We start from the raw sequence: 14,066 nt of genomic DNA, 5'->3' as shown, positions 1-14,066 counted from the left end.
TCCAGCAAGCGATGATTGCTATCACCCAGATGGTCAAGGACCTGGAGGCCCCTTACCAGGTCATCGCCTGTGGCCAGCACCAGGTCCACAGGGCATTTCCTCTGGTGGGACTGTGCACCTCCTGAATTAAGTAGAGGTCCTGTATCTTGGCCAGGAACTGCCTGGAATGGTCCGACCTGGCTGACTGTTCTTCCCAGCAGATGTCCGGGTAACTGAAGTCACCCATGACAACTACATCCCTTGCCTTAAGTGCCTCTGCAAGCTGGCTCGAAAATTCCAGGTCCAGCTCCTCCCCTTGGTTGGGGGGTCTATAGTAGACCCCCACCGTTAAATCCCTCTCCACACAGCCCCCTTGTATCTTGACCCAGAGCCCTTCAGCTTGCCCCTCCTCTGACCCCATTTTTCTGGCAGAGGATATGTATTGCTCCTTGACATAGAGCACCACAGCCCTGCCTTTCCTTCCTTCTCTATCCCTCTTGTAAAGCCTATAGCCCCTAATGCAAACTGCCCAGTCATGGGATGAATCCCACCAAGTTTCTGTTAACCTTATTATGTCTGGGTTAACCCTATTATGTTTGAGATCACTGACATAATGGTGGACCAATATGATGGACCACTCTCTTTGGCTTTCCCTCTTAATTCATACAAAAATGAGCTTGTGTTAGAGTTGGGCTGAAGAATTGTCCCTTCATATCTAACGGCGATTGTGTTGAAAGGACGTCCCTGATTCTGGCCTCTGTGTTACCTTCCCATTTAAATCCATATCAAGTAAACATAGGCAATTAGGCACTCACATACTAATCATACAAAATAACATAGATGTTTCTAATTTTCCATAAGCATTGCTAAAGGTATTTTTCTTTTAATTGGTTAATTACAGAGTTCAATTTAGTGAAGCCGGACAGATTTTACTGCTGCTGTTCTTCTGGTTCTATCTCCAAGTATTATCCACAGCATAGCTAGTGGCAAACTAGGCAAACTATCAGCAAAAAAATTCTTTACTTTGTGCATTTCTCTCAAACACTGACTGCCAATTTTCTAATCTGTGAGCAATGCCAAATTACATGAATAGATGTTGATAGCAGAAAATTTAGAAAATTTAATTCTTAGATATACTTTTTTCCTTTAATGATACTTTAAAAGAAAAGCAAAGTAAATTACAAGTCTAATAGAATTGTAAAGTTATGTAAATATTTAAATACATATTTATACATTTTAAATATGCATTATTTTATCGGCCACATTGGAACCATTATTCATGCTAAAAAATATATTTACAATTTTACAGGAGTATGATACAGTGTAACTGATATACAGGAAAGCATCTTGTAACTAACAGAATATGACAGGTGCCTTGTATATGATACTTCTATATACAGACATATGCATTTTTTGTGTAGTGTCATTCCTCTGTCATAGGAAATGGTGTTGTAATCACTTTAAAATATGGGGGATGACAACAAAAATAATTATTCTTTAAAATACATATCTCTATCACCAGTGATATTTGAATTTTTAGTTTCCAAACAAAGATTGATATATTTTCTTAATAAAAAAGTGAACTCTTCTAAAAATAGCAGATTCATTATACTGATGGAGGAAGAAAGCAATTTTTCATCCATTAGCCATTAGTATCTCTACAGCTCTTTAGAATGAAATGGCAAGAGTATTTCCAAATCTACTTTTTAATTATAGTTTTGCATTTTTTCTGTAGATATTGGTTGGTTTGGAGAGGATGCAAAAGAAAAAAACAACCTGAGCCACTGCAGCTTTTAGAAGCATAATCTATAAGGTTCAATGAAACTTACTTTTGGTGATCTCCAAGTGGTCTCTGACCAATGGATTTTAATAATGACTCTGGCCTGGCTGCTACCTTTGGTGATGTCTTAGGGCTAGTGTCAGAATCTCCACTTTCTTCATCTCCCATGGCTTTTATGTAGCTTCCACTTCTCATTCTCCTGCAGGGGATCTCCTCATCTTTACCACCAGTGGGGTATCCTCCCCATTCATCTTGAGGCACCTGGTACAGTACATCACAACATACACAACATATGAATGGATTCTGTCATATTTTAAAATACTTTCCTTTGATTTTTCTCACATTGCAGAAATAAGTCATTTACGTTTTTTCCCTGAGGCACAAATCTATTTGGAAATATTTATGAGTTCCTAATAAGTGACTTAGAATCTTAAATCCATTTTTAATTAAAGTACTGAAGAGCCCAGGATGCATTGGTCACATCCAGACAAATGTGGCTGTGTGGTTTGTGGTGCTGCAAACACATTGGCAGTGCCACATACTGCACATTTAGATATTCTCTGTGCTGCAAGGGAGTGCTGCCCATGGTGCGCTGCTCTGATTTTTTTTGTGTGGGCTATCTAGGGGTCAAAAAACCTGTGGAAGAAAAAAGGTGGAGCAGCACACACAGAGGCTTTTTTGTACTTGGAAGCAGTGCTGGGCTGCCCGGTGCTGCACTGTGGCTGCTGGCCAGGCTCTGCATGGCAGAACCACCACTTCTGCAGCCCTGGGAGGTCTCCAGGACCCCATCTGAGGCTGCTGGGGCCAGCACAGTGCTGGCCCCAGCCTCCCCTACCCCACCCAGGGTAATCTGCTGTGTGCCAAAGCATGCATGGCATGGGCGGTACATGGAAACAACTAGCAGTGGGGCAAGGTGCGCCACTGCTTCTTGCCCCTGGGGAAACAAACATCCATGCACATCTGGATGTGCCCACTGAGGGTCAATCACTTTTGAATATTTTATCAGTTATTATCATATTGGGCTTTTGGAAATAAACCATTAAAATAATAAAATATACTAGATGTAAATTATGGAAAGCTGTATATTTTTATACAAATTGATAGAACTGAGTCAGAACTAATGCCACCTGTAACTGAAATTCTTGTAAAACAGGTAAAAAGTATGCACATTTTCAGAATTTTTTTTTTAAAGTATAAGAAAAAATGTATGGAGACTGCAACATATCCTCATCATGCCTATCCAAGAATGTACTCAAATAACTTTTAATACATAGAGTTCAGGCAGTTTTATAACTGTTTAGTTATTAGACAATTCATACCTAACAGATCCATAATCATTGGTACACAACACAAAGTTGTCTGGTAATTCAGTAATACAACATCTCTACCTAAAGCAACTTGGGATTTGAAGCAGAGACACTTTCAACTCAAGATTATATGCAGGGAAACCTGTATAAAACATAAACCCTATCCTTGACTCTAGCTATGTTACAAATTATTTCTTTGACCTGGCCTCGTTCCAGCTAAGCACTTGAAGATACCTTTGGCTCGAAGCATGTAGGCAGTGCCATTGAAGACAGTTAATATGTATCACATAGTTAAAGCCTAGGTACTTTGCTTGATAACAATCAGAACTCAGAATCTTGGAGCATCAAGTGCTTTATCAGCATAATGACTTCACATATAATATAGACTAACTAAAATATTCACAAATATCCTATAAAGCAGAATAATAATGAACACATAATGGAGATTACAAAGTTGAAAGGTCTAGTCAAGAGTCTCATCCTGAACACATTTAAGCCTGATACAAAGGGACAAAGGATGTGTCCCAACATTCAGGGAGGGTAGGGGGATGTTAGCTCAATCTAAGGCCATCCAATCTAAGGTAAGTTGGGATGGGGGACCTAGCAGCAGGGAGTGGGGGCAGACTTGGGTAGGCATCAGGCTCTGAGGTAGGGAGGGGACTGGGGTGAAGGCAAGGTCTGCAGGGGGATTACAAGGGGCAAGCAGAGTCTGTGAGGAGGACTGGGCAGGGAGCTGGTGGAATCCAAGAGGCTTGCAGGGTCCATGGGGGCTGTCCCTCACCCTCTAGGGCCAGGGTCTATTTTTAGACCCTGATCTCTCCAACCCCCAGACAAACAACGCCCCTCACCCCTTGCAAACTAAGTCCCTCATTCTGCCCACCCCACCACCCGAATTTACTTGCCTGGCACTGATGAGTTTGGTGAGCTTGAAGGAGGGCTGGCTGATCCATGGGGAGGGAGGCTGTCCATGTGAGGGTGGAGGTAAGGGCAGAGGAGCTAAAAATAGTTTGGTTCCAGGGAGGAGGTAGGGAAAGTGCAGAGCTGGGGCTAGTGGCTAGGCTTTCTCAGACCTGAGACTGCACTGGAAACTGTACAGAAGTTCAGGACAGTTAGAGCAGTCTAAAAATAGCCAATCTAATCAAAATTGACTACACCTCAGAGGTAGTGATGCTTAGATTAGATTGGCCTTTTTTAGACAGATCTAACTATTCTGAACTTCTGTACAGTTCACACTTAGATTGACCTAACTTGTGTAAGGTCCACACCCGGGCAAACTAGGTTAGATTGGGTGGTCATTTTAATGTGATCTACCCTCCCTGAATGTCTGCATGCGCCCAAGGAATCTAGTAAACTCAACAGACCCACCCACAATAGGCTTTTCTTCTGCTGCATAAAGTCAGTAACATATCTAGCTATCAACCGCTTCTCATCCAAAATGCAGTCACTGCCAACTCTGTCAGTGTGTACAGGATTTATGCTATGCACTCCATCCAAAGAGGGTCCAGGGAGAAGGGAAATGCCAAGGGAGAAGCTTCACAAGTGAGAAGCAAAGCGAGATAAGAAGTATGGAGATGCTGGACTAAAGGAAGCAGGGGGTTAAAGTAAACATAGGGAGATCCTGAGAGAAAGGATGAGTCACAAAAGAAAACACATTGAAAGACAGATAAATTATTTTAGAGGGAAATATGTTCTTAGGTATTTTAAAAGCCTGAAAAAAAAAAGAAGTGGAAACACAAGCACTGAAAGAAAGGAAAGAAAAGATACAGTGATAGGATAAGTATTCTGAAAAAGGAGAAAATGAAGTGCCAAAGAGAAAAACCTTCCTGTTATTCTGTTTTGGATTTGGAGTATAGGTTGAAAGGGAAAGGTGATCATTTTTCTAGGGCTTGAGACCTCTAGAAATGAGAAATCATTCTTTTTTTTTCTTTCAGAACCACATATTTAAGGAAGTTCTCCATGAGAGAGAATTTCTGAGATTCTCTGACACCTAAAAAATATCTGCATGCAGTGTGACTTGTAACAGATGGAGATCCTTAACATGAGCAAAATAAACACTCTTTCTTAAATTTTATCACATATAACTAGAAGTACTCCTGCTTGCCAAATTCTGAATGACAGAGTTACACTGCTAAGGGATCAGGCTATTGCATTTGGACAAACTTGCTGATATCACGCAAATGTATTCATACGTTTTATTTTGTCTGTAGTGCTCGGATTCTACTATGGCCTTGAACAAGGTTCAAGTAATGAAAAAAATATTCTGGTTACTTTTATACAATGGGTAATCCAATACTTTATTTCTCTGTTTCCTTTATCAGGGGCCAATTTTGATTTTCATGCTAAGTTTTGCAATTTAATAACTATCTGTGCTTTACTTTAGCTCAAAAATAAGTTTTAAAAGTTTGAGCAAAATCAATTCAGACATTTTTCAGTTTCCTTTCCCATCCATTCTGATGTGAAATTGTGTTTAAATAACTAAAAGCTAAACTGGTTAAAACATGCTTAGTTTGAGCTTCTCATTTGTGACTCAAAGTTCAAGCCTTAGCTGTAAAGTTATGAATGTTTAAATTTTGCGTTTTTATAGTAAAGCCAGAAAGTTAAAGCTTAGCACAGTGGTAAATAGCTCTTCTTGACATAACTTTCAACAACACGTAATGTATCCTTGTTTGGCTAATTAGATATTTATAGTTTCTTTCTCTGATATAGGTTACTTCGGTTAGACTGCTGAACTCACAAAAAGGATAAAAAAGGGAAAGACTGAAATCATACTTGAAATGTAACCTGAAGAGCACTCAGGTAAACTAAAAGTGGTAGGTTTTTTTATATGAGCATCTGGCAACCAAAAACCAAGATAACTGAAGGAAACTGATCTGCAATCTAGTTCTCAAAAAACTTGGAAGATCCATGAGCCATTAGAAGGAAGAAGAAGCCACCAACCCTTTTGCAATTAGCAAATCATAGTATGGGTTTCTGAAGTTTTGGTAGACTGCCTTGTGATATAAATGCAAGAGGGAAGGATTTCCTAGAGTGATAGCTTTTATTGGACCAACAAGGCAGTTGGGATATAGTTAGACAAGCTTTCAATTGCACGACATTCTTCTTCAGGTCTGAGCAGAATGAGCCAGGCACAAGGAAAAACAGTTTCAGTGGGATTACAGATTTACTCCCAGGATTCCAGGTACACTGAAATAAGCAGAATCTTTTCCCTGCCTTCACAGCTTAAAAACAGAGCAGAATTCAATTTCAATTTTAGTTCAAGTTCAGGATTCAGGTCTTGATGCAATCGCAAGAGACTGAATCCCTGAAAAAGTCTTCAGAATTCAGTTAACCTCAGCTGGCAAGAGGGACAGAATAACAACACAGAAAAGCCCATTATACTCCACAAAAGTATTTCTCTTTCCCTAGGATTTTAGAATACTAACCACATCCTGTTATAGATTTTATAAGGTGTATTAAATGTTTGTACTGCAAAACATGGAAGCAGCATTACAGCTTGCAAAAATTCCTTTTACAATAGTTACCAGTCCCTGAAATTCCCATCTGCAGGGTTTGCAGCTGCTAATTGGGAATAATTACCCTAATTACCTACTTGCATATAGTGATGAGTGCTGATATTTATAATTTCTGAAAAAGCTTTCTTCCTGTTCTAGATGTTAACATAAATCCTTGTATCTGCAGTTTTTATACACAAAGGAATTAAACTGCATATTACCACATGAATTTTCCTTCGAAAGAACAATGAGCTGGCAAGGTCCAGATCTTTTCATTTAATTTGTCATCTGTTTCTGATTAGCTTATAACAGCTATGGAAAATGATAAGTTTTTAATAAATTCTGTGCTCTACTGCTGTGGTGGGAAGAAGAAAGGGAACTGGAGGAACGTTGGGTTAATAGCTCTATCGCTTTAATCACTTAGAGCTGGATTCAGTAAAAGGAGGTAGGTGACTAAAATTTAACTTAGTAACTTTTAGGCTCCCTGGTCCCTGGAATAGAATCCAGAACTCTGTCTGAACAAGCATTTTATACATTGGGATTAAAATAGCTAGTAGTCTCTGGTGGGCTGCCTAGATTCAGCCAAATAAGAAATTGTGAGGACAGCTGTGTGCTTGAAACCCTGTTCCTTTGCGAACCTAACCCTTCCCGGCCTACAGAAAGGCACCTGTATCTGCAGAGAACCTACTGCCCTGAATTGGCTGAAAGTGGGTGCTTACAACCATCCTTTCAAAGAATTAAGCAGGGTTCACTCTTTGTTGTCAAAACATGGCTGCCAGAGGGGTTGTGGTAGCTCCTTTTTATAACTCTACAGAATTTGCTTGGGAAGTGTGAGACTCAGGTTAGTTTCACGTGGTATTTGAGGTGGAAGTATTCTCTGCCCCTCCTTCTGAAACCATTCTATTTTTCATGGAATAATTAAAGATTCACTGGGTGAGAGAGCAAAAGCAAGGAGCAGCATGACCTATGCTTAGGACACTCACCTGAGAAGAGAAAGAACTTACTTCTGGTTCCTGTTCCCAGAGCTGTTTATGCATTTTACATCAAGCAGTTGTTGGCTAAAATGCATACAAGTTCTGGAAATTCAGGACACCTCCTCCCCTTTCTTCAGCTTAGGGCAAATTTAAAATCTTTTCTGCCCAGTAGGTCAGTTTTAACAGAAGAGGTGAGAAATGCCCTGTCCCAAGGTGAGAAATGCCCTGTCCCAAGCCTTCCCTAAAGTGAGTTGATATGGGCATTCTCCAGGACATGGGGGATTTGGGTATGAACAACCTCAGGCTAAACAGAACTGAGAAACACTTCTTTGGTGAATGTGGTAGCTGCTAGACTATTATATAAAAGATGTGCAGAGACGATAGCACTGCTTTCTCAAGCAGCTGTTTTACAAGAAAGCAGTGACTGTAATGCCTTTTGTGAATTATCCTCTCATATGTTAGGCATGCTCCAAGGACACCTATCAGATCTGGCCCCTCCGTGGACTTAGACATAGGGATGCTTAGTTCTGGATTGGGTTTAGGAATCACGCAAACCAATCTCTGCTTCTGCTGTACCAGTTATGGGATCTGCTGCAGCAGAATTCTAGCTGTCCAGAAAATTTGAAAGTTAAACCTGGAAGTGCCAAGGGACCTTAGGCCACTCTTGTTTGGGACTTGGGCTACTAAATGGTGTATAAGTCTTGCTCTAGGTACCAAAAACTTTTTTTTCAATTGAATAACCTCTTTTTATTGAGCAAGAGTTCTCCTCTGGGGACTCTATATTAGATTTAGAGCTTTCAAAATATACAAAAACTATAATCACCAGCTGAATCTTTATGAAAATCTAAGGGTAAAGTTAGGGTTACATTTAGACCAGGGGTGAGCAAAATATGACCCGTGAGCCAATTTCAGCCTTCCAGGCAATACCATTTGGCCTGTGGGTGCCCATCAATTAATTGTACCTCACCCAGCCCTCATGCCTTGTTCCCACCCTCGTGGGCAGAAGGGCCTAGCCCAGCTAGCACATGACTTGTGGGCAGGACTGCTGCCGCTACTGCTGCAGCTGCTGGGAGACCTGCTCATCTTCCCTGGCATCCTGCATACTCCAGGAACCAGGTAGGGAAGTGGTGGGGGAAGGGGGAGCTGCACGTGAGCAGGAGGGCAGAGGATGGGGCTGGGGCTGGTGGCAAAGGGAGAAGCTTCACAGAGCCCATGCCCAGAGGAGTGGCAAGAGCATGGAGCTCGGGTGGGCATGGCATTGCTGGCTTGAATATATATATTTTGAACACACACACACACACACACACACACACACACACACACACACCTCTCCTGGGTCTCATACACAGTTCTCTGAGCCTTCAGAAGCAGGAAGGTTGTCTAACATAAGGTCAACAGATACACACACAGCCTGGGGAAGTGGGGGCATGTACCACACTGTTCCATAACATGAGATAAGGTGGTACCAGCTCACAAGGCCCCAGAGTGGGGGGGCTGGAGTTTTCCAGTTTTGGGGAAACAGACCAAATCAGAAGGACACCGGTAAAGCCCCAAATTAGGATGTGGGCATGTGGTAGGCTTATGAAAGCGGGACTTCGGCTGACAACACAAAAAGTGGACAGTATGACAAACACAGAGAGATCAATTAGTGATAACCATGGATGACAAGTTGTCAGAAGGAGAGAAGAATACAAAAGCAAAGACTTGAGAGTAACAAAAGGTCCAACCCTATCCTCTTCCTCCTCCCTATAAGGGGTCCCTGTCCCTGGGACAGAGCCCATGGGGGTGGGGATGGGCTGGGGCATCCCACCTCCAGGCTGCTGACATGCTGACATATGACACCCAAGAGAGAGCATCAGAGTGAAGTCTGAGTCCTGGCCAGAGTCCTGACTCTGATGACAGCCCTATAATTGGTAGCTATAGAATTGTTTGATTGTTTGTATTATTTCTTTTCTGTTATCACTGTGTATCAAAAACATTACCTATTATTGAATGGAAAGCTCGTGGTCAGTCTGAGGGTGGGTTTGCTCCCCTGGAACAAGGCACATGGGTTCTAAATCCAGAGCCAACAGGACGTGAAGGAGGGTGGGAGGGTGTGCCCCCCACCACAGCCACAGCCCCTCACAATTCCCACGCTCCCATACAAATACACCCTTCACACAAAATATACAGGAGTAAGACTTTATTTTGAGTTATTTTGCAATCACCTCTATATGCAGTATGCAAACACAAATCATGACAAAAATATTTTTTGTAATAAAATTAACATACGTTATAGTAGGTGTTTGACTTTTAGTATATGATTTGGTTTTATTCTTGTTCCAAGATGGCAACTCTCTCCCAAAAGAAGTACTTCTGAGGGGAAAGGGAAGCAGCTTTTGGTGGCAAAGGTCAGGGGTTAGGGGCAGGACTTCAAATCCCAAGATGGTGATCAGGGGGCAGGGCACCTGTCAAGGGGCAGGGCTACTCTTGCAGCCCATGACATTTCATGAAAACTCATTAAGTGGGCCTTCAACTGAAATAATTGCCCACTTCTGACTTAGACCATACTAAATGCACTTAAAATATGAGCATCCACACATGGAAGCTCATTAACTTGTGCTAGATTTGTGCTGAGTACCCTCTGAGTATCTTAAAGATACATTAGTTCAGGTGAGGGTTACTTCTATCCCATGCTACCTAACTCATGTCATGATAATGTCAATCTGCTCTATGGAGATAAAATACACAGTCTGAAATACTCCAGCATCCCAGAATGCATCATTCCCATCACCCCCGCGACACAAACAGGAATAGATCACAGGTGTCTTGGCTCCTAATGATGCCCCTGCTCACCAGCCCCCTAGTTGCAAGTCACAGCTGCGTACACAAGAAACAGTATGAACCCTTAACACAGGGTTGGACAATTATTTCAGCTGGAGGGCTGTTTAATGAGATTTAGTAAGCTGGCAAGGGCCCCAGTGGAGGTCCCACTCCTTGACTGGTGCCCCACCTACGGTTGCCATCTTGGGACTGGAAGCCCTACCCCCTACCCCCTGACCTTTGCCACTGCAAGTCCCTTCCCTTGCTCCTGAAAGTGCTCCTTTGGGAGGGCAGGATTGCCATCTTGGAACCGAGAAGAAAAACCCAAATCATATGCCAAAAGTCAAACATCTACTATGATATATTTTAATTTTATTTCAAAAAGTATATTTTCCCTGATTTATGTGTATTTGCATAGTGTATATAGAGGTGATAACATAAAAGTTCAAAAATAAAGTCTTACTGTTGTATATTGCGTAGGAGCTGTATTGGGGAGTGTGTGTCTGTGGGGGGGGTGAGTCTGTGGGTAGGTATGGGGTTTGTGAGGGATATACAGGGTTGATGTGTGTGTGTGAGGTTTGTGGGATGTGTGTGTGTGTGTGTAGGTGTGGGGTGTGGCAGGGGTGTGAGTGTATATATGGTAGGGTGTGTATGTGGGTTGTGTCAGGGTTTGTAAGGAGGTGTGGCTGCATGTGGGGGGGATGTGTGGGAATGTAGGTATGTTGGGGATGTAGGTGTGTGTATATGTGGAGTGGGCTGTAGGGGGTGTGTGTGGGGTTGTGGGATGTGAGGGAGGGTGGGGACCATCCCACATGCTCTCCTATGGCACATAACCCCTGCTGTTGGCAGCAGCAGCAGCAGGTGGTGGGTGCTTGGGGTGCTTGTGGCCCACACAGGTGCAGCTACCCAGTGGCATGCAGCCTCAGGCAGTTCTGGGAGTTGCAGGTGGCAGCAAAGAGTGAAGCTGGGCCAGCTCACGTCTGTTGCTCAGAGCTCATGTGCAGCTTCCGGGATTCATGCACCACCAGCGAAAAGCCCTGCTTGCTGCTTTCCCTGTTCCCTGCTTCCACGTGCAGTTCCCAGGACTCCGCTGGTAACCAGGGAGTGGGGAGGACAGCCAGATCCATTGTGCAGGGCTTCCCTCTTGCGGTGCGCAAGTACAGGGAGATGCGCATTAGCTGTGACAACAGAAGTGGGTTGACCTGGCTCTCCTCCTTACTGCCACGTGCAGCTCCCAGAAATGGCTGGAGCTGCATGTCACCAGTCAACTGCAGTTGCATAAGCCATGAGCTTCTAGAGGACCCGATGACTACTGCTGCTGGTAGCAGGGGTTGTGCACCATGGGGGAGAATGGGGCATTCCCATACTCCCTCACACCTCCTCACACCTCACGAAACCCACACAACCACACCCTGCCCACCCAAACTCCACATTCCCACTGCCCCACTGGGCACAGGCCCTGGGTTTCACACTCCCACCAGCCCCACACTCCTGCCCAGCTGCGGGCATGAGGAAGAGCCACTGGAGGCCAGGGAAACTGAGCAGGTCCCCCAATGGCTGCAGTAGTGGTAGCGGCGGCCCTGCCCAGAAGCTGTGCATGCTGGCTGGGGCTGGGCTGAAGCCTTTCAATGAACAAGTATGGGAGTGAAGCGCACAGGCTGGGTAGGGTACAATTAATTGATGGCTGCCCATGGGCTGGATGAAAATTGCGAGGCAGGCTGGATACAGCCCATGGGCCATATTTTGGCCACCCCTGCCATAACACGTGATTGCACAAAGCATGCTCTAACTTTAACACTGCTTAACATTCCACAGATTTAGTGTGGTCTATGTGTAACATGCAACTTCACCTGACTATACAGCCTCTCTAAGCAGGGGCAGATTAATAAATGGGCCCATAGAGCCTAGGCCTAGAGCTCACTGAAACTGAGGGCCCCACCAATTTTGAAGCTTGCATTGCTGCTGTTTTTCTGTAGGAGCAAACAGTTGCAGCAGCACATTTTTGGATTTTAGTGTACCTCGATATCATTCAGCATAGACAGTGAGGTCCAATGCCAGACCAATCTTGTGCTTTTCTGGCCTAGAGCCCCAAGAATTCTTAACCCACCCCATTTCTGTGCCTCTGTTTCTCCAGGTTAATGTGAATATTACCTACCTCACAGAAAGCTATGAAGTTGAATTTGTAAATGTAAAATGCTCTGAAAGTTTCAGATGAATGGTGTTACAAAAGTGAAAATATCATCAAAACTTTATTAATATAAATCTACATTCTTATTATCATCTTATTATTCATCATTGATTTAGGCTGAGAACATGAACAAGAAAAAGATCTGAAGTGCCATATAATGGATCTGACTCACAAGCACCATGTTTTTCATGGGTACAGGAAATTAAAAACTGAAAATGTCTTGACATGAAGAGTGATGTTACCTGCAGTATATTATTTGCTCAGTATTATTGCCTTAGGCCACTTAAGGCTGGGGATCAATGATTTAAAGTTTTATAAACCCAATCAAAAATGCTCCAAACACACAGGTGAAGGCCAAAAACTTTAATCTCAGTGAGAGTTCATGCATAATCCAGGGGTTTTTTTCCAAGGGATCCCCTTGGAAAAAGCATTGTACTCAGACTCCTCAATTGGGAAAAAATTGAAGAAAATCTTTAAGAAAACTGAAGAAAATTGAGGAAAATGTTGAGAATGGTAAAAATGTCCTTGCCATCATAAAGGGAATCTTCCCAATATTGTAAAATGGCCCATTTTGCTATATATTTGAATAACTCTTCATGTTTGTTTAGAGAGTACTTATGGACATTTTTCTTTCACAGAGTAGGGAACATCTTCCAGAATAGCTGTTCACTACTCATGCTACACTAATGGCAGTAGCCCAGAGTCTGATGCTACCATGGTAAATTGTATAATATAGATATCTGGCCATTTTTTAAAACTACTGTCCTAGCAGGATAATTTTTGGTTTGCTGGGTAGGAAGAACACACTGTTGAACATATTTTCTCCTGTGTTAAGATAAAGCAACCAGCATTCCTCTGTAGAAGCAGCTTCCTCTGAGAAACACATGAAACTGAGTAGGCAATTTCTGGAATTAAATGCAAAAGAAGTATTATGACCTCTATCCTGGGGAAAGTCTTGGAAAAGATTATCAAGAAGGCCAACCTTAACAGATTAGCTGAAGGCAATATCCTGAGGGATTCCCGGCATGGGTTTGTTGTGGGTAGGTCTTGCTTGACCAATCTCATTTCCTCTTATGACCAGGTGACTTATCACCTGGACAAAGGGGAAGAGATCAACATCGTATACCTTGACTTTAAAAAAAGCCTTCGATCTGGTATCCCACAATCACCCCTTGGTTAAACTGGCTAACTGTGGCCTTGACGTCACCACGATCCGCTGGCTGGGGAACTGGCTCTGCGGTAGGAGAGGGTGGTGGTCTATGGGAGCCAATTGTCTTGGTGTGCTGTGACCAGTGGGGTCCCACAAGGCTCTGTCCTAGGGCCTATACTGTTTAACATCTTTATCAATGATGTGGACATTGGTGTCAGAAGCGGACTGGCGAAGTTTGCTGACGACACCAAACTTTGGGGCAAAGCATCCACACCAGAAGACAGGCAGGCGATCCAGGCTGACCTGGACAGACTCAGCAAATGGGCAGACAAGAACCTGATGGTGTTTAACACTGAAAAATGCAAGGTTCTCCACCTTGGGAAGAAAAACCTGCA

General features: G+C 43.1%; 1 protein-coding gene across 1 annotated transcript in view; it reads right to left on the bottom strand.

Annotated features, from left to right (window-relative positions):
• The window catches only part of DLGAP2 (DLG associated protein 2), a 162,946-nt gene that overhangs the window by 125,016 nt on the left and 23,864 nt on the right, over window positions 1-14,066 (bottom strand). The window contains exon 2 of the mRNA XM_019537482.1: window positions 1,809-2,020. Within this exon, the coding sequence (XP_019393027.1) occupies window positions 1,809-2,020 (212 nt within the window). The remainder of the gene's footprint in view (window positions 1-1,808; window positions 2,021-14,066) is intronic.

This window comes from Crocodylus porosus, unplaced genomic scaffold (assembly GCF_001723895.1).
Source record: "Crocodylus porosus isolate Cpor-Errol unplaced genomic scaffold, CroPor_comp1, whole genome shotgun sequence".
Lineage (NCBI taxonomy): Eukaryota > Metazoa > Chordata > Crocodylia > Crocodylidae > Crocodylus > Crocodylus porosus.
This window is presented reverse-complemented; position numbering and strand designations above follow the sequence as displayed.